The sequence below is a fragment of the Oryctolagus cuniculus genome, chromosome 8 (genome assembly GCF_964237555.1).
Source record: "Oryctolagus cuniculus chromosome 8, mOryCun1.1, whole genome shotgun sequence".
Classification (NCBI taxonomy): Eukaryota; Metazoa; Chordata; class Mammalia; order Lagomorpha; family Leporidae; genus Oryctolagus; species Oryctolagus cuniculus.
The window spans coordinates 43,935,439-43,960,586 of NC_091439.1; the positions used below are offsets into that span (position 1 = coordinate 43,935,439).

The following is a 25,148-nucleotide window of genomic DNA, read 5'->3' on the forward strand; positions in this document are numbered from 1 at the left end:
GGCTACCTGAAAGAATTACTAAAGGATTTAAAGGGAGATATAGACTCAAATACAATAGTAACAGGGGACTTCAACACCCCACTCTCACCAATGGACAGATCAACCAGACAGAAATTCAACAAGGAAACAACTGAGCTAATTGACGCCATAGACCAAATAGACCTAATAGATATCTTCAGAACCCTCCACCCCACAGACACAGAGTTCACGTATTTCTCCCCAGTACATGGAACATTCTCTAGGATTGACCATATACTAGGCCATAAAGGGAGCCTCAACAAGTTCAAAAAAATTGAAGCTATACCATGCAGCTTCTCAGACCATAGTGCAGTGAAACTTGAAATCAACAACCCAAGAATCTCTACACCATATGCAAATATATGGAGAATGGACAACATGATCCTAAATGAACAGTGGGTCATCGAAGAAATTAAAAGAGAAATCAAAAGATTTCTAGAAACAAATGAAAATGATAACACAACCTATCAAAACCTGTGGGAAACAGCAAAAGCAGTGCTAAGAGGAAAGTTTATAGCAATTAGTGCCTACATCAAGAAGCTGGAAAGGAACCAAACAAATGAACTCTCTATGCACCTCAAGGAACTAGAAAAACAGCAGCAAATCAAGCCCAAATCCAAAAGGAGGAAAGAAATACTAAAGATCAGAGAAGAAATAAGCAGAATTGAAACCAAAAAAAACAATACAAAAGATCAACAAAACCAGGAGCTGGTTCTTTGAAAAAATAAACAAAATTGACACACCATTGGCCCAACTAACCAAAAAAAGGAGAGAGAAGACCCAAATCTGTAAAATCAAAGATAGTAATGGAAATGTAACAACTGACACAATAGAAATAAAAAGAATCATCAGAAACTACTACAAAGAGATGTATGCTAACAAATTGGGGAACCTGGAAGAAATGGATAGATTCCTGGACAAATGCAACCTTCCTAAACTGAGCCATGAAGATATAGAAAATCTAAACAGACCCATAACCATGGAAGAAATTGAATCAGTAATAAACGCACTACCGAAAAAGAAGAGCCCAGGACCGGATGGCTTCACTGCCGAATTTTACCAGGCATTTAGAGAACAACTAACCCCAGTTCTTCTCAAATTATTCCAAACGATTGAAAGAGAGGGAATCCTCCCAAATTCCTTCTACGAAGCCAATATCACCTTAATTCCTAAGCCCGGAAAAGACACAGCAGAGAAAGAAAACTACAGACCTATCTCCCTGATGAACATAGATGCAAAAATACTCAATAAAATTCTGGCAAACCGAATCCAACTACACATCAGAAAGATCATTCACCTGGACCAAGTGGGATTTATCCCTGGTATGCAGGGATGGTTCAATATTCGAAAGTCAATCAACGTAATCCAGCACATTAACAAATTGAGAAACAAAAATCATATGGTTATCTCAATAGATGCAGAGAAAGCATTTGACAAAATACAACACCCATTCATGATGAAAACCCTAAGCAAATTGGGGCTAGAAGGAACATTCCTCAACACAATTAAGTCAATCTATGATAAACCAAAGGCCAGCATCATATTGAATGGGGAAAAGTTGGAGGCATTTCCATTGAGAACTGGCACCAGACAGGGATGCCCACTCTCACCATTGCTATTCGATATAGTCCTAGAAGTCTTAGCCAGAGCCATCAGGCAAGAAAAAGAAATTAAAGGGATACAAATGGGAAAGGAGGAAGTCAAACTATCCCTGTTTGCAGATGACATGATACTATATATAGAGGACCCAATAAACTCCTATAAGAGGCTACTGAAACTCATAGAAGAGTTTGGTAAAGTAGCAGGATACAAAGTCAACGCTCAGAAATCAACAGCCTTTGTATACACAGACAATGCCAGGGCCGAGGAAGAACTACTAAGATCAATCCCATTCACAATAGCCACAAAAACAATAAAGTACCTTGGAATAAATTTAACCAAGGAGGTCAAAGACCTCTATGATGAAAATTACAAAACACTAAAGAAAGAAATAGAAGACGACACAAAAAAATGGAAAAACCTGCCATGCTCATGGATTGGAAGAATCAATATCATCAAAATGTCCATTCTCCCAAAAGCAATTTACAAGTTCAATGCAATACCAATCAAAATACCAAAGTCATTCTTCAAAGACCTAGAAAAAACGATGCTGAAATTCATATGGAGAAACAGGAGACCCAGAATAGCTAAAGCAATCCTTTACAATAAAAACAAGGCCGGAGGCATCACAATTCCAGACTTCAAAGCATACTACAGGGCAGTTATAATCAAAACAGCCTGGTACTGGTACAAAAACAGATGGATAGACCAATGGAACAGAATAGAATCACCGGAGATCAATCCAAACATCTATAACCAACTCATATTTGACAAAGGACCTAAAACCAACCCCTGGAACAAGGACAGCCTCTTCAACAAATGGTGCTGGGAAAACTGGATGTCCACATGCCGCAGTATGAAGCAAGACCCCTACCTTACACCTTATACAAAAATCCACTCAACATGGATCAAAGAACTAGAGTTGCGCCACGACACCATGAAACTAATTGAGAGCATAGGGGAAACCCTTCAAGATATTGGAATAGGCGAAGAATTCCTGGAGAAGACCCCACAGGCACGGGTAATCAAAGATAAAATAAACAAATGGGATTACCTAAAATTGAAGAGTTTCTTAACAGCAAAGGAAACAGTCAGGAAAGCGAAGAGGCAACCAACAGAATGGGAGACGTTATTCGCAAACTACACAACAGATAAAGGATTAACAACTAGAATCTACACAATGATCAAAAAACACCACAGAATCAAAACAAACAACCCAATAAAAAAATGGGCCAAGGACCTTAACAGGCATTTTTCAAAAGAGGAAATCCAAATGGCCAACAGGCACATGAAAAAATGCTCAGGATCCCTAGCCATCAGGGAAATGCAGATCAAAACCACAATGAGATACCACCTCACTCCAGTTAGATTGGCTTACATACAGAAATCAACCAACAACAGATGCTGGCGAGGATGTGGAGAAAAGGGGACACTAATCCACTGTTGGTGGGAATGCAAGCTGGTAAAGCCACTATGGAAGACAGTCTGGAGAGTCCTCAGAAACCTGAACATAGCACTACCACAGGACCCAGCCATCCCACTCCTTGGAATATACCCAAATGGAATTAAAGGGGTGAAAAAAGCCATTTGCACCTCAATATTTGTTGCAGCTCAATTCACAATAGCTAAGACATGGAATCAACCTAAATGTCCATCAACGGATGACTGGATAAAGAAACTATGGGATATGTACTCTATGGAACACTATACAGCAGTAAAAAACAACGAAATCCGGGCATTCACAACAAAATGGAGGAAGCTGGAAAACATCATGCTGAGTGAAATAAGCCAGTCCAAAAGGGATAAATATCACATGTTCTCCCTGATTGATGGCAACTAAACGAGCACCTACAATGATACCCATTGAAGTGAAATGGACACTATGAGAGACAATGACATGAGCAGCCCTTGTCTAGACTGTTGAGGAAAAACTTACTATTTTGTTCCTTTAGTATTTTTGTTGTTGTTGTTGTTGTTGCTCGGTATGCTCTACACAAGACCACTGGTTGAACTCTGCAATCAATGCACAACCATTCTTAAGCGTTTAAAAATTAATAGGAAATTGATCTCTGTGGAACATGGGAGTGGGAATAAGAGAGGGAGGAGATATATAGGACGGCACATATTCAATCAGACCTACCTCCAATGGTGGAACTGGAAATGTGCCAGGGGATTTCAACTCAATCTTACCAAGGAGGCAGGTTCCAATGCCAGCACACTTGGTAAAGAGACAAATATAAATACACAACTGATCCAAAAGATAGGGTAAGTGTCGAAGAGAGTACACAAATAAGACCAGTGTAAGCAAATAATGAAAGATAGAATCAAAAGGGTTGAGAATGATCCTGCGGGGGAAGCAGGTCACACAGCAGACTCATAGAATGGCAAATGCCCAAAACAGCACTCCTGCCTCAGAATCAACCCTTGGGACATTCGGATCTGACTAAAAGGTCCATGAGAGTCTCGCAGGCATGGAAAGCCATGACATGGTGGCAAAAAACAATCTAAATGAAGGATCTTGGCGAACAACACTCCAGCAGAAGGATCAGGCCATCAAGGAGAGAGGCGCCTTTCTCTGAAGGGAGGAAGGAACCTCCACTGTGATATGGCCTTGACTAAACAAATTCAGAGTTGCTGAACTCAAGGGGCCTCCATAGCCTAGACAGCTCATAGCAAGAGTCTCGGGTGATTGCTGACGTCATAAATAAGAGTGCCAATTGTTAAATCAACAACGGGAGTCACTGGGTTCATGCTCCCTTCGCAGGATCTCTGTCCTTAATATGTTTATCTATGAAACTCAAAAACAACACTACTAGTCGAACAATACCCTATACCTGGTTCGGTTGTGTGAGTGCAACCTGTTGAAATCCCTGCTTAGTATATACTAAATTGATCTTCGGTATATGAAGGTAACTGAAAATGAAACGTGATGAAGGGGGGAGAGGGGAGAGGAAGTGGGTGAGGGGAGGGCCACGGGAGGGAGGGAGGTCGGGGGGAAGCCACAACAATGCAAAAGATGCGTTTTATATTCTACTTAAAACTATTGGTTGAGCTCTGTAATTAATACACAATTACTCTTAGGTGTTTAATTAATGCTATAACTAGTACTCAAATAGTATTTTACACTTTATGTTTCTGTGTGGGAGCAAAATGTGGTAATCTTTACTTAACATACGCTAAATTGATCTTCTGTATATAAAGATAATTGAAAATTAATTGTGATGTGAAGGGGAAGGGAAGAGGGAGTGGGAGAGGGGAGCGTTGTGGATGGGAGGGAAGACACGGGGTGGGGGGAGGAGGCTATTGTGGTCCATAAGCTGTACTTTGGAAATTTATGCTCATTAAATAAATTTAAAAAAATAAAAAAAAAAGGATATAAGAGTGTTACCTTAAGGAACAGTATGCCTACTTGGAATGAGAAGGAGAAGCTGCGTAAATGCTTGTGCAGGAAATATGCAAGCAAGTAGGCTTCCTCTGGAGGTATCTGAGTAGAGTTGGCAGAACCTTTTTGAGAGAAATTGAAGAAAGCACCCCTGCTTTGGGGGCAAACTTGGACTGCATGACATCTGAGCTGTCTTAATTCTTTATATTCTCTGAGTTCAGTGTTCTCTTGTAGTCAGAGATGTTTAATTTGGAGCGATGAGCAGGATAGATTCAGGAGCTTGACATTTCGGCATTATAGGAAGTAAAATCAGTTAATATCAGTTTATATAGTCTTGAGCAGGAAGTTAAAGAAGGATTAGAAAATAAAAAGAAATCTGGGAGTTTTTGATGGGAATTATTCTTCTGTTGTAATTTGACAGGGTACCAAAACAGGAAAATGATCAGAGGTACTTTTGTAGTTTAGATACCAGGCATTCAGTTCATGCTTACTTTGATCTTCCCCAAGCAAAAGTCGCATTGATTTTTTGAAAATGTAGCATCAGTGTCTAGATATTCATGTATCTGATTTGCCTTATTGTGCACAGTTACACATTTAGAAACTTAAAATCCTAGTTATAATGTGTCTATAATTATAGTTCAGAAACTTTTGAACAAGAACTCATAATTAACTGTGATCATTATAAAGAGACAAAAATTTTACTCTTTCTGATATATGACTTTTCTTCTTTCTTCGCTATAGGTGCCTTCATTTGCAAGATGGTTCCCTTTGTCCAGTCTACTGCTGTTGTAACAGAAATTCTCACTATGACCTGCATTGCTGTGGAAAGGCACCAAGGACTCGTTCACCCCTTTAAAATGAAGTGGCAGTACACCAACCAAAGGGCTTTCACAATGCTAGGTGAGGCCACCAGGTGTGCCCTTCTCAGTGCCAACGCTGTTTTTCACTGCAGAGCAAAAAGAACCATATTTATCACAGAGCAGAGTAGCTTCTTGTCTAGCTTATGGACATTGGGGTGTAATTTGAGAGTTTCAGTTCTCTCTTTATTGGACTCCTTTAGACCTACACTGGTACTGAAAATCTATGATTTTGTGTGTACTTCTTCAGTTTGTTTTAAATTTTTAAGAACTTTATTCAGCAAATCTATGATAACCCACCACTAGTGTTATTGCCACATTAACTTTACTTTGTAAGATTTATTTTAGGAGCCAGTGCTATGGTGCAGCGGGTTAACACCCTGGCCTGAAGCGCCAGCATCCCATATGGGTGCTGGTTCTAGTCTTGGCTGCTCCTCTTCTGATCCAGCTCTCTGCTATGGCTTGAGAAAACAGTAGAAGATGGCCCAAGTCCTTGGGCCTCTGCATCCGCGTGGGAGACCCAGAAGAAGGTCCTGGTTCCTGGCTTCAGATTAGCGCAGCTCTGGCCATTGTGGCCATCTAGGGAGTGAAACAGCAGATGGAGACCTCTCTCTCTCTCTGCCTCTCCTTTCTCTTTAAAAACAAGATTTATTTTATTTATTTGAAAGAGTTTCAGAGAGAGGTAGAGCCAGAGACAGAGGTCTTCTATCCACTGGTTCACTCCCCAAATGACCATAATGGCCAGAGCTGAGCTGATCTGAAGCCAGGGACCTGGAGCTTCTTCCAGGTCTCCCACACGGGTGCAGGGGCCCAAGGACTTGGGCCATCTCCCACTGCTTTCCCAGGCCATAGCAGAGAGTTGGATTGGAAATGGAACAGCTGGACCCAAACCAGTGCTCAGATGGGATGCTGGCACTGCATGTGGCAGCTTTACCTGCTCGCTATACCACAGCGCAAGCCCTGCTTTAACCAGCTGCACCACAGTGCTGACCCCACATTAACTTTCTTTTTTTTTTCTGACAGGCAGAGTTAGACAGTGAGAGCCAGAGAGACAGAGAGGAAGGTCTTCCTTCCATTGGTTCACCCCTCAAATGGCTGCTTCGGCTGGCCCACTGCGCGGATCCGAAGCCAGGAGCCAGGTGCTTCCTTCTGGTCTCCTATGTGGGTGCAGGGCCCAAGCACTTGGGCCATCCTCCACTGCACTCCCTGGCCACAACAGAGAGCTGGCCTGGAAGAGGGGCAACCAGGACAGAATCCGGCGCCCCGACCGGGACTAGAACCCGGGGTGCTGGTGCCACAAGCAGAGGATTAGACAAGTGAGCTGCAGCACCAACCCACATTAACTTTCAGTATGATTACTAAACTTCCCTCCTGGGATCAGAAGGCTCTAAGCTAACCAAGGGAGGTATATGCTGACAGTGGGACAAGAAATGTAATTTAAAATGTAGAAAATAGGAGTGCTGACCAAAGATAGGCCTGGTGGTAAGTGTATAATACCACAAGGTCACAGAATGTGTGAGGATATTAGGTACTAACCTCAGGAGATGCTTGACAAAGATAATACCACCCACTTCATAATTTTGCTTCAGGCATTTGTGGATCCTCAGCTTGCCATGTTTCTGATTCAGCAAGTCATGATGAACACATATTTTATGGCAAATGACAAATTTGAAGCAAAGTCCTAAAGCCTTGCACAGAAAAATGGAAACATTTTTATTTCAGTAATTACAATTGAGTCATCAAAAACCTATTGTGCTTCACTGTGATTTAAATTAGTTATAGCCAAGTAATTAGAAGATAGTAAGCAACTAATGTAATGATCAAAGAAAGCATTTTTTTTCTATCCTACTGGAGAAAAAGAATAAACATTTAATTCTTCTGTAAGAATTCAACCAGCACTGATTGGATTTTAGTTACCATAAGAACCTCCAAAGGCTTTGCGATGCCAAATTCATTTTTAGTTTGAAATGAATTGGTAAATCAGTAGGGGGGAATTGTGAGTGTTGGTCAATCATTTTCAAATTTGTGACACATCTTCCCTGCAAAATAATTCAAAGATTTCTGACCTTTTAATAATTGAAATCCTTCTAGCATCAGAACATCTGAAAACTGCCTGTGGTTGTGAAAAGTGGATAAGGAAAGGAATGCATGCAGGAGAGGAGTTATTAAAAACCAAAAGAGAATTAAAGAAAGAGGGTTTCAGCATCTAAAAGCAAAGTTGTTAATAGACGGTCAAAGTGGTTCCTACTCACAAAAGTCATAGGAAGACAAGAAGGCTTTAAAATAAAGTAGACCCATCTCCTCCCAGGGCCTCTTGTCCATTGTTTCCTGCCACCTGTGTTACACTGGCACTCAGTCCTGAAAGTCTGTATGTCATGCCCCAGACCTTGCAGCGGAGGTATGCCATCTGAGCATCCCATCCGAGCACTGGTTTGGGTCCAGCTGTTCCATTTCCAATCCAACTCTCTGCTATGGCCTGGGAAAGCAGTGGGAGATGGCCCAAGTCCTTGGGCCCCTGCACCCGTGTGGGAGACCTGGAAGAAGCTCCAGGTCCCTGGCTTCAGATCAGCTCAGCTCTGGCCATTATGGTCATTTGGGGAGTGAACCAGTGGATAGAAGACCTCTGTCTCTGGCTTTACCTCTCTCTGAAACTCTGTCTTTCAAATAGAGTGATCAGAAGTGACCACTGATGGCACGATCATGTCCATCCAGCCCTAGACAGGCTGACACTGGACAGTTAGGGGCCTAGGAGGGTTGGCAGTGAGTTAGGTCAGTTATACTCTGTGCCTCCAGAGTTTGTACTAATGATTAAAAAAATGATTGGACCTAACAACTCTGCATGATTGTATATGATGACAGAGAGAGTGTGAAAGGGGTGAGAGGCCTGCGCCGCAGCTCACTAAGCTAATCCTCTGCCTTGCGGTGCCGGCACACCGGGTTCTAGTCCCGGTTGGGGCACCGGATACTGTCCCGGTTGCCCCTCTTCCAGGCCAGCTCTCTGCTGTGGCCAGGGAGTGCAGGGGAGGATGGCCCAAGTGCTTGGGCCCTGCACCCCATGGGAGACCAGGAGAAGTACCTGGCTCCTGCCATCGGATCAGCGCGGTGCGCCAGCCGCGGCGGCCATTGGAGGGTGAACCAATGGCAAAGGAAGACCTTTCCCTCTCTCTCTCTCACTGTCCACTCTGCCTCTCAAAAAAAAAAAAAAAAGAAAGAAAGAAAGAAAGAAAAGAAAGGGGTGAGAGGGAGAGAGAGAGGAAACTGACTTATGTGCTCACTGATCCAGGATCATTGGATCTTGTTGACTTTACCTAGACACTGCCAGTTATGTATTTCTTTATAATAAATCTTAATTATGGCTAATTTGAGACTCAAGTCCTGGAAATCCAAAAACAATGCATTGTTTGCTAGATAATTCCACCCAATATAGAAAGAACGAGTAGAATTTGAGCTGAGAAAATTTCCCCTAAATCAAAATTGGTGTTCTTGGTTTTGTCTTCCTCTTGGTTTGTGATGATTCATAGGTTGAATGCCCCATGGAACTTAATTTCATTTTTTAAAAAGATTTATTTATTTATTTGACAGTAAGAGTTACACAGACAGAGGAGAGGCGGGGGGGGGGGGGGTCTTCCATCTGATGGTTCACTCCCCAGTTGGCCACAATGGCCAGAGCTGCACCAATCTGAAGCCAAGAGCCAGGAGCCAGGAGCTTCTTCTTCCGGATCTACCACATGGGTTCAGGGGCCCAATGACTTGGGCTGTCTTCTACTGCTTTCCCAGGCCATAACAGAGAGCTGGATCAGAAGCGGAGCAGCTGGGTCTCGAACCGGTGCCCATAAGGGATGCCTGTGCTTCAGGCCAGGGCATTAGGCCACTGTGCCACAGCATTGGCCCCAAATTATTTTTTACTTTGTCAAGAGCACATCATTAGAGCAACTCCTCTCAACTTGTAGAGGATAGGGAATGTGGAAAGAGCACCTAGTTTCTGAAGTTATTTGTATTTATTTTCCAGATAAAGCAATTCCCATATTTTGATGTTGAAGAACACTGCAGTTTGGATTTTTAAAAATTTTGATTAATGTTAAAAAAAAACAATTTTATGCATATGAGAGGTACAGCTCTAAGAAAACAACCACACTTCTCTCACTCATCTTCTCTACCGATCCTCCTTCCTCCCTCCCTCTCTTCTTTAATTTCTGCAAAGACAAATACTCACAGGCTTAATTCACCAATAATCATATCCAATGAATAAAAAGTAGGAAGACCGCAGTTCCATAGGGGTGTAAACAAGTGCTAAAATGACAATCATATTCCAAAAATGACCATTTCATTCCTATGCAGTTTTTTGGTATTCTGTATTAACTTCCACACATCACAGAAAACATATGACATTTGTCTTTTTGACACTGGCTTATTTTGGATTTTAAAAAGAAGTGATGGGTATGGCACTGTGGCATAGCGAGTAAAGCTGCCGCCTGCAGTGTTGACATCCCATATGGGCACCAATTCAAGTCCCAGCCACCCCACTTCTGACCCAGCTCTCTGCTATGACCTGGGAAAGCAGAAGATAGCCCAAGTCCTTGGGCCCCTGCACCCATGTGGGAGACCCAGAAGAAACTCCTGGCTCCTGGCTTTGGATCAGCCTAGCTCCGGCCATTGTGGCCATCTGGGGAGTGAACCAGCTGATGGAAGACCTCTCTCTATCACTGGCTCTGATGCTGACTATCTATAACTCTGCCTTTCAAATAAAAAATATATTTTTTAAAAAAATGGTGTAGGCTGGTCTTTGTCATGTTTAGAAGTTATTCATTTAAGAAACATGGATGGGCTCTTGCTGAGGACTGGGAATTTTCCTTGAAATCTTATTTGAAGAAGCAAACAAATAATAAATGCCATTGTCCTTGCCCTCAAGGAGTTCAGAGGAAGTTACGAAGAAATGAGCAAGAGTAATAAAGGTGCTTCACTGGAGGGCACATGTTCACTTGGGAATGGTATAGCCTGCAAGGGTTCCCTAGAGAAGGTGACTCTTGAGCCACAACCTGCAAGATGAATATATAGGTAGACAATGGGTGTGGACTGGCCAATCGATAGTAAAAGCAGGGTAGATGGCATGGAGTAGCACAGTACATTCATTGAATCAAATGCTGTTAGGTCTTTCAGTAAAGTACTGGAGTGGGATGAACTGAAATAGGAGAGAGGGAGGCAAATGAAATTGTAGAGAATCCCATGGACAAAGCCTTGGGATTTAGTTTTATGCCATAAGTAGTTCTCCTAGAACATAATTAAAGAGTTTCAAGTGTACAAATGCATTTTTATTTACATACATTTCATAAATACAGCTTTAGGTACATAGTAATCCTTCCTACTGTACCCACCCTCCCACCCACACTCCCACCACTCTTTCTCTCCCCGCTCCTGTTCTCAGTCTTGTTTTTCACTAATATCTATTTTCATTTAACTTTATACACAGAAGGCTAACTCTATTCTAGGTAAAAATTTCAGCACTTTGTATGAGAGAGAAAAAGAAAGAAAAAAATCAAAACAAACAAAAACATAAAATCCCTAAAAACAAAACCAAACAAACAAACAAAAACAAGAACAAAAGCTATTTCTCAACAGTCCAGACAAGGACTGTTCAAAGTCACTACATACCAGTAGTAATTTAGCTTTTCTTTTCTTTTCTTTTCTTTTCTTTTTTTTTTGAAACTTAATTATCTTTAAAGAGGAACCCAAGAATGATACATCTTTTGTGAGTACTTATATATAATTTGTGTGACATAAGAATATCCTCCATTTAATACACTAAAATGAAGTAATTCTTTGAGAATTACTTTTACTATTAAGTCTCATAATACAGCTTTTTGAAGACAGAGGTCCTGAATGGGAAGTTAGAGCACAGCGACTCCTGTGTTTATTTAATAGTTAACACTCTTCTGTATGACATCAGTGATTACCTAAGGCTCTTGACAAGAGCTGCCTAGGCCCTGGAAGCCTCTTGATTCCACAAACTTCTTCAGTATTTTTACAGGGCCATAGGCAAAGTAGAAGCTCTCTCCTCCCTTCAGAGGAAAGTACATCCTTCTTTGGTGGCTGTTTCTTTCCAATGGGAAAGAAGAGTTCCTTCATGTAGAACATTTTTGCCTCAGTGTCTTGGCTTTCTATGCCTGAAATGCTCCCCTGGGCTTTTCAGACAGACCAGAATGCTTTAAGGGATGATTCTAGGCCGGCACTGTGGTTCACTAGGCTAATCCTCCGCCTTGCGGTGACGGCACACCGGGTTCTAGTCCCGGTCAGGGCGCTGGATTCTGTCGCAGTTGCCCCTCTTCCAGGCCAGCTCTCTGCTGTGGCTAGGCAGTGCAATGGAGGATGGCCCAAGTGCTTGGGCCCTGCATCCCATAGGAGACCAGGAGAAGCACCTGGCTCCTGGCTTTGGATCAGTGAGGTGCGCCGGCCGCTGCGCACCGGCTGCAGTGCGCCGGCCGCGGAGGCCATTGGAAAGTGAACCAATGGCAAAGGAAGACCTTTCTCTGTCTCTCTCACTGTCCACTCTGCCTGTTAAAAAAAAAAAAAAGGGATGATTCTGAGGTCAGAGTGCTAATTAAGGTGTTTGTCATCCTATGAGTCTGCTATATGGATGGCTTCCCATGTTGGAAGTTCACTCCTTTATAATTCTGTCTATTATTATTACCAACCATTTATCCTGTTTATATGATCATTTGAACACTTGATCCTATCTATATGATTGCTTTAACACTTAATCCTATCCATATGATCTCTGTAACACTTAGAATGCTGTTTTTACTACCTAGCTTAAGGGGATTTGTGGTCCCATGGCAAGTTTTTAAGCTGTTCCCTTAAAAGTAAGTCCATAGGAATTTGTGCAGAATTATACTGCTTTACAGTTACAAACTTCATACATTTCACAATTACAACTTTAAGGTCATGGTGATTCTTCCTTCTGTGCCCACACTCCTGCTTCCCTTCCTCTTCCCTCTCTTATTCTGACTCTTATTTTTAATTGAGATCTATTTTCATTTAATTTTATACACATATGGTTAACTCTATGTTAAGGAAGGAGTTCAACAATTAATATGAAATAAGAAAAATGTAAGTAAAATAAGATAAAATAAATGAAAAAGGGGGGAAATAAAAAATACAAAAAACAAAACTGTTCCTCAACAGTCTAGGCATAGGCTATTAAATGTCATTGTTTCTCAAAGTCTCAATTTCACTTCTACAGATTAAATTTAGGTACTCTATTTGTTATCACAGGTCAGGGAGAACATACAGTATTTGTCCCTATTGGACTGGCTTGTTTCACTAAATATGATGTTTTCCAGCTTCATCCATCTGTTGTAAATGACAAGATTTCATTTTTTACTACTGTGTAGTATTCCATGGTATATTTATTGCATAATTTCTGTATCTGGTCTTCAGTTGATGGGCATTTGGGTTGGTTCCATGTCTTTGCTATTGTGAATTGTGATAAAGCCTATAAGACATTAGCATAGACAAAGAGTTCTTGGAAAAGACCCCAGAGGCATAGGCAATCAAAGCCAAAATCAACAAATGGGATTACATCAAAATGAGAAGCTTCTGTACTGCAAAAAGAAACAATCAGCAAAGTGAAGAGGCAACTGACAGAATGGGAAAAACTATTTGCAAGCTATACAACTGATAAAGGATTGACAACCAGAATTTTTTTTTAAACTTTTATTTAATGAATATAAATTTCCAAAGTACAGCTTATGAATTACAATGGCTTCCCCCCCATAACGTCCCTCCCACCCGCAACCCTCCCCTTTCCCACTCCCTCTCCCCTTCCATTCACATCAAGATTCATTTTCGTTTCTCTTTATATACAGAAGATCAGTTTAGCATACATTAAGTAAAGATTTCAACAGTTTGCTCCCACACAGAAACATAAAGTGAAAAATACTGTTTGAGTACTAGTTATAGCATTAGATCTCAATGTACAGCACACTAAGGACAAAGATCCTACATGAGGAGTAAGTGCACAACCAGAATTTATAAAGAGATCAAGAAACTCAACAACAACAAAACAACCCAGTAAGAAATAGGCAAAGGACTTAGACATTTTTTGTAAGAGGAAATCCAAATGGCCAATAGACACATGAAAAAATGCTCAGGATCACTAGCCTTCGGAGATATGCAAATCAAAACCCCAGTGAGGTTTCACCTCACTCCCGTTAGAATGGCTTTCATACAGAAATAGACAAAAAACAATTGCTGGAGAGGATGTGGGGAAAGAGGTATCCTTACCCACTGTTGGTGGGAATGTAAACTGGTAAAGCCACGGTAGAATACAGTATGGAGATACCTCAAAAACATGAATATAAGCCTACCATATGACCCAGCCATCCAACTCTTGGGAATTTACCCAAGGGAAATGGAATCAGCAAATGTACCTCTATGTGTTTTACAAATGTTTTTTTAGAAAGACTATTCCAGCAGCAGTTTTTAAGATAGTGAGAGAATGGAAGCAAGAGCCCATGAGGAAAACATTGTGTTACTGTTGGGCAGAGGTTACAGAGTGCACTGAATACAGGGAGTGCTCACAGTTACAGAAATAAGTATCTGTATATTATATATACTGATAATTTTCAGTTATATGATGAAAATTTTCATTTTTTGCAGGTGTGGTCTGGTTGGTGGCAGTCATCGTAGGATCACCCATGTGGCATGTGCAACAACTTGAGGTAGACTGAGGACTGGGATTGATAATCATATTATTGAAATAGTCTCCTATACTTCTTAATTATAATCATTATACTCCTTAATTATAATAATTTTCCTTCCAGCAAGAGCATTACAAAAAATTGTTGGCCGCCACCGCGGCTCACTAGGCTAATCCTCCACCTAGCGGCGCCGGCACACCGGGTTCTAGTCCCAGTTGGGGCGCCAGATTCTGTCCCGGTTGCCCCTCTTCCAGGCCAGCTCTCTGCTGTGGCCAGGGAGTGCAGTGGAGGATGGCCCAAGTGCGTGGGCCCTGCACCCCATGGGAGACCAGGAGAAGTACCTGGCTCCTGCCATCGGATCAGCACGGTGCGCCGGCCACAGCGCGCCGGCCGCAGCGGCCATTGGAGGGTGAACCAACGGCAAAGGAAGACCTTTTTCTCTATCTCTCTCTCCCTCACTGTCCACTCTGCCTGTCAAAAAGAAAAAAAAATTGTATAACCTCAGTTGTTTCACTGGTGGTCTTTCAGATAGAATAATATAATTTGTTTTGGAAATTTTTCCCCTCCACTTTAATCTAGACCTCCTTGGTATTAAGACCTTAATGCTTAAAATAAAACTTACTAAAAGTACCAAGGTCAGTTCCTACATTTACCTGCAAGTGAGAAGCCTTTTCTTAATTACCTTTAATGTTTTGCTATATTTTAAGAGTTCAATTATTGCTCTGGATTCTTTTGTTATTTTAAGTGGCATAGAAATTCATAATAAATTGTCTACTTGTTAGTTGTTTCTCCTTCATAATTCCCTTTTCCCCCTATTTCTTTCCTATTCCCTGACAACTTAAATTCAGATTGGAAATGTTTCAGAAGATCATCTTATTTGACCTCTTCCCTTTTTCAAACCTTCATTACATGGGCCCAACCACGCATGAAGATTCACAATTAAGGCAGGACTGTGGGCTTTAAGTGGCTCAGCCTGTCCATTGGTGATTACCTTAAGCTGTCTTGCTTGGGTGGTCTTGCACAGTTAGTAGTCTTCAAAGACATTATGGGGTTGCTCTGATACCTGCTGAGATAATTTATCTAATGACATGTTCCTTTGTAACTTTTGAAATAGAAATAGGCAACTGTGAAACCCTCCTGGGCATGCTATGCCCATCAAAAAGTGAGCTGTCAAGTAAGAGTGCATTTTAAAAGTAGCTTCAGTTTTTAAAAATTTAAGTGGTATACTGAATGAGCTGTAAGCTTGTAGGTGAAAGCAAAAAGCAACTTTCTAACATCCCTTGCTACCTATAAAAATGTCCTCTGAGGACTTTCTTATCCTCAAGATAAAATATTATGATGAAACCTAGAGCACACCCTATAGCTTCTCCAGTCATTCAGACAACAATTCCTTGGGTCACTTTCAGTCACAAGAATAGCACTAATTTTGTTATTAAAATGTGCAGTCCAATGTCTAAGTTAGGAGGATGATTATGAAAGAGGAAGTAAGAATGGAACCTCAGCCTGATGCCTCAACCTGCAGCACTGACTTAGGCAGGAGAACTTTAAAGAAGCATGTACTTGGAAATAGAGGATCTGAATTTGGTTTCCATGAAACCATCTGAGTGTACTTGGAAAGTCTGGGCTTGTCCCAAGGTCTATGTAATCCTGTGTGTGGAGACTACCAGTCTGGCATTAGGCTTTGGGATGTGTCAGTACTTGACCTCTATCGTCATGGGCCTGTTGTAGACTCTGCCTACGTGGAGTCAGGAAGAGTTTAATCTTAACATCCTATTCCTAGGGAAATTGGAGCTTGAAATTATTTTACAATATGTTTTATTGATTGTATTGTTGTAAATAGTTGTATTGTAAATAATACCTAGAATTTTCTTACCTTTGATGAGTGACCAGAAAGTTTCTCCCCCTCATTCAATTTAAATTGAATATTGGTGATAAAACTGAATATTGGATATTAGTAATAAAATTGGGGTTATAGGCAGTAATATCTCTAAAATCTAAGTATTCATCTGGAAAGTTCCAGAGTGATAAAAAGGACAGTAGTTTTGATAAATTTATCACTAATCTACTGATTTTTTTAAAATAAAGATTTATTTATTTATTTATTTGAAAGGCAATGAGAGAGAGAGCGAGAGCGAGAGAGAGAGAGAGAGAGATCTTCCATCCATTGGTTCACTCCCCAAATGACCACAATTCCTGGAGCTGGGCCAATCTGAAGCCAAGAGCAGGAACTTCATCTGGGTCTCCCATGAGGCTGCAGGGGCCCAAGATCTTGAGCCATCTTCTGCAGTTTTCCCAGGCGTATTAGTTGGGAGCTGTATCAGAAGTGGTGCAGCAGGGATTCAAACTGGCGTCCATATGGGATGCTGGCATTGCAGGCAGCAGCTTTATCTGCTGCACCACAGTGCCAGCCCCTCTACAGATGTTTTGAAGTATGTGGGAGAATATTTATAGGTTATATGCAAATATTATACCATTTTGCTAAGGGACTTGAGCATCTATAGGTTTTGGTGTCTGTGGGGGTTCTAGAAATATACTCTCTGGTTAACAAGTTAAAGCTGCACATACCCATGGCAAATTTGAAATGACTTAAAAATGCTGCATTACAATAACACTTGACTGTTTTCTGTGTTTTGATGCTAACTACTGGTTCTTAATTGGATTATTCTTTTTACAAAGATTAAGTATGACTTCCTATATGAAAAAGAACACATCTGCTGCTTGGAAGAGTGGACCAGCCCTGTGCACCAGAAAATCTATACCACCTTCATCCTTGTTATTCTCTTCCTCCTGCCCCTTATGGTGATGCTCATTCTGTACAGTAAAATCGGTTATGAACTTTGGATAAAGAAAAGAGTGGGGGATGGCTCAGTGCTTCGAACTATCCATGGGAAAGAAATGTCCAAGATAGCCAGGTATGTCTAATGGAAGATTCACCTGTGTTCAAAATAGTTTTAATGAGTTTTTGTGGAAGGGATGGTTGCAAGGGATCTCAGAACTCCTAAATAATTTATTCAGAGCATCATTTGTAATTCATGCTGACAGCATGGACTGACTTGAAACCCTTGAGGGTTTTGTGTGGCAGGAAAAAGGGATAAGATCATCAGCTTCTAAATCAAAGGGGATGTGATAGCTAGAGAGAGGAACTTACTTGGAATGTAGAACAGGGTTGCATTTTCTTCTGTATATAAATAGAACATGGAAGGAAGCTCTGTGGGCTGTTGTCAGGACTCTGCGGTCCTGTGTCGGTCTCCTCTCTGCCATTCATCGCCATCAGATATAGATCAGTCTTGTTACCAAGATCTCTGCTTTCCTTATATATCCCAGGGACCATAACATCCGTTCTTACTTCATCCCAACCAAGGATGATGCCAAAGTACGTGAGATTGTATGCTGGCTAATCCTCTGAGAGTCACAGCATGCCATTCATTTCAAATTCTTATTATTGATATATTTTATTTTTATTTTGTTTCCGATCTTCTTCATGAATTGCAGTTTTAAAACATAGTGTGCTGCTATGGTTCATGTGGTCCATATAGTTTATTTTATTATCTATGACGAGTGCCTATTATAAACAAAACCCTAGATGAAGTCTAGTGATTTGATGGGATTTTATGATTTCTTCAAGTGTGCAGTGACCTCTAGTGCTCAGTTGGTATAAAGAAAGCCTCCCTCTTAGTGTACAGGGACCTCAGGGCTATTGAGTTAGTGCTCCCAGCTCCTCAGAAGAAAAAGCCATCATTTTGAAATAAGAGAGAATGAGTGGGAGCTTTTGTAAACTTAAAGCATCATGCAAATGTATAGATCCCTTGTAAATGTAAATTTCCTTTATAAGAATGTTTGATAAAATTAAGTCTCTGGTTAATCATATTATTTAGATGTAGAAAGTGGATTGCATTTTAACTCTACTATGAGGCTTCTCATAGTGTTGCTATTTTGCTATCACAGACATGCATGTTCTCCAATATAAAGCTAATAAAAGCTTAGTCACTGAAGTTAGACTGCCTAAATTCAAATCCCAGGAACATGTTTTTAGTAGCCTTCTGATTTTACAACTGTGTGTGCATCGCAGCTTTTGCATCTACCAAATGGTTCCTTGGGAAGGTGAATAACATCATCCATGCCAAGCATTCAGTGGCATGCCAGACCTGCAGTGTACCCTATCCTTGAAATATTCATGATGTAAGAAATATAAGGATGAGGGTAATAGCAATGGGAAAACATGATGAATGGTCCACAATTCGCCTATCATAAACTTTTATATGTGAAAAAGTATGGTTAAGTAGACTAGGCTCTATATTTATTCGATAGCTCTATAATCAGTTTAACCAATACAATACCTGCTTCTGGGTCTAGGAAGAAGAAGCGGGCTGTCATTATGATGGTGACAGTGGTGGCTCTCTTTGCAGTGTGCTGGGCACCTTTCCATGTTGTTCACATGATGAATGAATACAGTGAGTACTTGTCGTTCTCACTTGATAAACATTCTAGTTCATTTCCTGCTAGAATGGACAATGAATTAGTGGAACTTGTTGTTATTCATTTGAATAATCAAATATCAGATACCTAATGTTCCCATCTTTTTTTCAAGATCAACAGTTCATTGCGGGGTAAATAATTATGAACAATATGACTAAACCTTTACTAATTACAAAGTAAAGAAAAGCTTTGAGATTCTTCTCCCAGGTTTCTCCTTCTGTTCTCCCTCAGCTATTTAAATACTGGGAAGGTGTAACATCTTATATATGTTCCCTATTTAAAACTCTGACTGGAATCATATGAATTTAATCATACACTTTGGTTTCAGTCTGACCTGCAATGCATTCTCTCTAATAACATGGCCCTCGACGTGATTGTGTTTCTGTAATGCAAATGAACATTTGAAAGGTGACTGTGACTTACAGTTTACATGAAGCTTGGAGTCATCCAGTTCAAATGCTATGCCTCCTAGGGTTGGCATTAAGGTGTAGTGGATAAAGCCTCTGCCTGCAACGCTGGCATCCTATATGGGCACCGGTTCTAGTCCTAGCTGCTCCACTTTCGATCCAGCTCCCTGATAATGCGCCTGTGAAAGCAGATGAGGATGGTCCAAGAGCTTGGGCTCCTGCACCTACATGGGAGACGCGGGATAAGCTCCTGGTTCCTGACTGACATAGCACAGCACAGCTGTTCTAGCCATTTGGCAGTGAACCAGCAGATGGAAGACCAAACTCTCTTTTTCTATTTCTCTCTCTCTCTTTCTCTCTCTCTCTTTCTGTGTGTAACTCTGCCTTTCAGATAAATAAAATAAATCTTTTTAAAAAATATTATGACCCTAATATGTGCCAGGCACCAGGCTATCCTTATAAGCCTAGATTGTCTAACTATGAAGACTCATCCTAAAGGTTATTTTTGTTGAGACATCAAGTGCCTCTCTCAAAATGCTCTTGAAAACTTTCCACATTTTTAACCCCTTGTACAAGGGTAAGTTTTTGGTAAAAACAGATGATATGCTGAAATTGTATTCTATGTTCATTAAAACCAATATGAGTTCTAAAGTGTTTCTTTACTTCAGGTAATCTTGAAAAGGAATATGATGATGTCACAATCAAGATGATTTTTGCTATAGTGCAAATAATTGGATTTTCCAACTCCATCTGCAATCCCATTGTCTATGCATTTATGAATGAAAACTTCAAGAAGAATTTTTTGTCTGCAGTTTGTTATTGCATTGTAAAAGAAACCTTCTCTCCAGCACGAAGGCGTGAAAATCCAGAAATTGCCTTGATGCAGAAGAAAGCAAAGTTTTCCAAGAGAGAGAACCCAGTGGAAGAGAGCAAAGGAGAAGCATTCAGTGATGGCAACATTGAAGTCAAATTATGTGAACAGCCTGAGGAGAAAAGAAATCTCAAACGACATCTTACTCTCTTTAGTTCTGAACTTTCTAAGAATTCTGCTATAAGCAGTGGCCATTAATTGTATCAATATCTTCATAATGAATGCCATTCATTTGTATTCCAAAGAGGAAGTGATTCTGAACAAAGTTCAAAGATTTTTTTTATTCTTCAGCGGTCGACACGAAGAGAGCAAATCATTTTTCCACTGAAAATGGCATTATACATGAAATTACAATTTTGAAAAGTTACTAAACCAAGCCATACAGAACTCATTTCTATTGATTAACAGTTTTTCCCCATGCAGTCAGTATTATGTGACTTTCTGTTTATTGCTAAATTGAATGAGAAATTTACTTTAAAATCATATCTTCTCCCTTGGATATTAAGTTGTTAATCGGGCACTGTAATGTAATTTTTAGTGCTCTATTAGAGTTAGGCGTTATAGTTTCTTGCAAATGGGCTCTGTGCTATAATCATAAAATCAGAGAAGGTGGAGAAGCAGAATAATAGCAAATAAATGAGACTTAGAGGTGGATGCCTGCATTGGAGCTTCTTTCAGCCCTCATGGTGACTGTTTCTGTAATGACTGGGAAGTCATAGATCCTTTTCCAAGCCTCTATTTTTCTTTTGTTAACTGGCGGTGACACTTTTTCTACTTCATAGAGCTGCAAGAACAAAATGAGGCAGAAGCAGAAAAGCCCTTGGTATTCACAAGCACCTTTGTGTTCTAAAACACCTTCACATTCTGGAGAATTATGGAAGCTCTTTGGCTTCCCCTTTCTGTTGCCTTTTCTTTCTGAGACACCCAACCCTGCCCAGGTTTCTTCCTTGTGCCTGTTTTGTCGCTGATTTCTATAACCAAAAGAAGGATGCTTGGGGAGCCTTATGGGTTGACTATAATATACTTAGACCAATCCATGTCAGATATTTATAGTGTTAAGTCTCTATTTTCACTGGCGGGGTGAAAGTTTCTTTTTGTAAGATTTTATGCAGAGTTCAGAGATAACAGAGTGAAATGATTCCAAGCCCAGGAAATGTCAGGTAGAGTGTTCCCCACCCCCCAGTCTCCCTTAACCTCCAACCTTCTCTCCTCAGGGCTGTTTCTGATGCCCCAGCCATCATGGACCCAGAGGCCACCAACACAGGATCCTATCTTTGCCCTTCAACATCTGCAGTTCCCTAAGTCCATTCACAGCTAAAATGCTGCTCCTGTCTCTAACATGAATTCTTCCAGCCAGGTAACAGAAAGGAAGAGAAGCCCAGGAACTCTCAGGAGATTTCACTGGTGAATTTTCAAGATTTGGGAACCAAGGAACTCAGGCAGTTGTTATCCTAAAGATACAGACATTTAATTTTTTATGTGTCAGTGAAGCGTGCATGAAAAAGACAAAGATAAAACAGTTTGTGATATTAGGAAAATTGTCAGTATGATACAGGAAAAGTGTCAGAGCAAAGAATGAGACCCATTATTTGGTTTGTATGGAAGAAGTCTAATTATGGATTCCTTATGTAAGCTGTCTACCTGTTATGTATAGTTATCGTGTACCAAAACAATGATTGTCATTAAACATTAAATTATTCAAAACAGATTCACTATACACTGTTTGAGTTATATTTATTTATCAGTCATTATTCATGTTATACTTGATCCAAATGTGATAATGAAAACTAAATAAAGGAACAGCTATTGACCATTTCAATATTAAGGTTAGTGGCTTTAAGATTCTTAAATATTGCAGAGCATCATCTAAACACATTTAGATACCACAATAAAACATTACAGTAAAATTTCCAGACATTTTTTGTGAAAGCTTTTTTTCCCTTTTGCTCACATGGGGTTAATGCTGTTTTAGAAACAGAAATATAGGCCGGCGCCGCGGCTCACTAGGCTAATCCTCCGCCTTGCAGCGCCAGCACACCGGGTTCTAGTCCCAGTTGGGGCGCCGGATTCTGTCCCGGTTGCCCCTCTTCCAGGCCAGCTCTCTGCTGTGGCTGGGGAGTGCAGTGGAGGATGGCCCAAGTGCTTGGGCCCTGCACCCCACGGGAGACCAGGGGAAGCACCTACCTGGCTCCTGCCATCAGATCAGCGTGGTGTGCCAGCCGCAGCACACTGGCCACGGCGGCCATTGGAGGGTGAACCAACGGCAAAAGAAGACCTTTCTCTCTGTTTCTCTCTCTCACTGTCCACTCTGCCTGTCAAAAAATAAAAAAAAAAATTAAAAAAAGAGACTGAAATATTTGGGGTCAGGACTGTGGCATAGCAGATGAGGCCACTGCCTGCAGTGCCTGCATCCTATATGGATTCCAGTTCTAGTCCCGGCTGCTCCACTTTCAATACAGTTCTCTGATATGGCCTGGGAAGGCAGGGGAGGTTGGCACAGGTCTCTGGGTCCCTGCACCCATATGGGAGACCTGGAGGAGGCTCCTGCAGCTACTGCAGTTGCGGCCGGTTGGGGAGTGAGCCAGTGGATGGAAGACCTCTCTCTCTCTCTACCTCTCCTTTTCTCTGTGTGTTAACTCTGACTTTAAAATAAATAAATAAATCTTTAAGAAAAAAAGAAACAAATAGAGTGCATTTTATTTTAATCCTTCAAACAGGTAAGCCTTTGCTGTGTTATGAAAGTTCAAAAGAGCAATATGGTGTGCCTCTGTTACTGAGAAGTTCCTACTAGCAAACACAGGAGCTCTGGAAATAGTTCACATAGCTTGTGAATCCATAGGGAGATACCCCGATTATTGCCTTTTTTTCCCCTCTTCTTAACTTCACAGCCCCTTGACTCTTTTTTTTTATCTTTTATTTAATGAATATAAATTTCCAAAGTACGACTCATGGGTTACAATGGCTTCCCCCCCCATACCGTCCCTCCCACCCACAACCCTCCCCTTTCCCACTCCCTCTCCCCTTCCATTCACATCAAGATTCATTTTCGATTATCTTAATATACAGACGATCAGCTGAGTATACCTTAAGTAAGGATTTCAACAGTTTGTTCCCACACAGAAACATAAAGTGAAAAATAATAAATGATTTTTTTTTAAATGATGATGAAATCAGAGCAGACCTATTGTCATGTTTAATCCCAGTGAGAGTCAAGTTGGGAATTGATAATTTCTTTCTTTTTTTTTTTTTTTAACAGAAGATCAGTTTAGTGTACATTAAGTAAAGATTTCAATCATTTGCACCCCCATAGAAACACGAAGTGAAATATACTGTTTGAGTACTCGTTATAGCATTAAGCCTCAGTGTACAGCACATTAAGGACAGAGATCCTACATGAGGAGTAAGTGCACAGTGACTCCTGTTGTTGACTTTACCAATTGACACTCCTGTCTATGGCATCAGTAATCTCCCTATGCACCAGTCATGAGTTTCCAAGGCTATGGAAGCCCTCTGAGTTCTCCTACTCTTATCTTGTTTAGACACGGTCATAGTCAAAGTGGAGGTTCTCTCCTCTCTTCAGAGAAAGGCACCTCCCTCTTTGAAGACCTGTTCTTTCCACTGGGATCTCACTCACTGAGATCTTTTTGCCAGAGTGTCTTGGCTTTCCATGCCTGAAATACTCTCATGGGCTTTTCAGCCAGATCCGAGTGCCTTTAGGGCTGATTCTGAGGCCAGAGTGCTATTTAGGACATCCACCATTCTATGAGTCTGCTGAGTATCTCACTTCCCATGTTGGATCACTCTCCCCTTTATTTATTCTATCGGTTAGTGTTAGTAGATACTAGACTTGTTTATGTGCTCCCTTTGACTCTTAGTCCTTTCATTATGATCAATTGTGAACTGAAATTGATCACTTGGAATAGTGAGATGGCATTGGCACATGCCACCTTGATGGGATTGAAATGGAATCCCCTGGTATGTTTCCAACTCTACCAATTGGGGCAAGTCAGCCCGAGCATGCCCCAAATTATACATCTCTTCCCTCTCTTATTCCCACTCTTATGTTTAACAGGGATCACATTTCAGTTAATTTTCAACACTTAAGAATAACTGTGTGATAATTACAGAATTAAACCAGTCATATTAAGTAGAACAGACAAAAAAAATTTTCCCAAGGCTGATGGCATGGCTCTGGCTCTTCAGCACCAGCCTTTATTTTTATATCATAAGTCAAATAATGATTCTTTTTATTCTCATAATAACAAGTATGTTGTCCATTTTTTTTCTAAGTACAATTTCTTTGATTTTCAAGGGCTTATTCAGAGCATGGGTTACAATCAAAGACAGGTGCGAGATAACAGGCTGCCCACACAAGGCAAGGCCTGGAGTGCTGTCGAGCTATGCAGAAATTGGCTACACAAGCTAGAATAGTACCTTCCTAATCCAAGTTCAAAGCAGGCCCTTTTTTTAAAAAATGTATCCCCTCTTTGCAGTTCTTTCTTTAACTCTAATTTCTTTATTGGACTTATTTAAAGGTTCACTTAGATCTGCTCTATAGTTTTGACATCCTAACCATTGCAGTATTTGTAGCATATGTTGAATTTAAGCTTTAATAACATTTATCTTTATTCTAGTGGGAAGTATTTACCAAGGAGCCTGTTGTCTTTTAATTCTTTCCCATAAACAGCTCAACCTTGCATAAAGCATTAACCCTTTCGCCTACACTAACATTCTGCTTAATTAAAATTCTACAAAGCAAAGGACATTTTGGGGATAATGAGACTAAGCGTTCTTCCCTAAAATTAGGAATACCGCAATCATTAGCAGGACCACCAGGAAGCT

At 40.7% G+C, this 25,148-nt stretch overlaps 1 protein-coding gene across 1 annotated transcript in view; it reads left to right on the forward strand.

Annotated features, from left to right (window-relative positions):
- Positions 1-22,292, forward strand: part of QRFPR (pyroglutamylated RFamide peptide receptor) — a 58,355-nt gene extending 36,063 nt beyond the window's left edge. Inside the window, exons 2-6 of the mRNA XM_051819817.2 lie at positions 5,741-5,899; positions 14,512-14,573; positions 17,229-17,464; positions 18,906-19,003; positions 20,104-22,292. Of these exons, the coding sequence (XP_051675777.1) occupies positions 5,741-5,899; positions 14,512-14,573; positions 17,229-17,464; positions 18,906-19,003; positions 20,104-20,504 (956 nt within the window). The 3' untranslated portion in view covers positions 20,505-22,292. The remainder of the gene's footprint in view (positions 1-5,740; positions 5,900-14,511; positions 14,574-17,228; positions 17,465-18,905; positions 19,004-20,103) is intronic.
- The last annotated feature ends 2,856 nt before the right edge of the window (positions 22,293-25,148 follow it).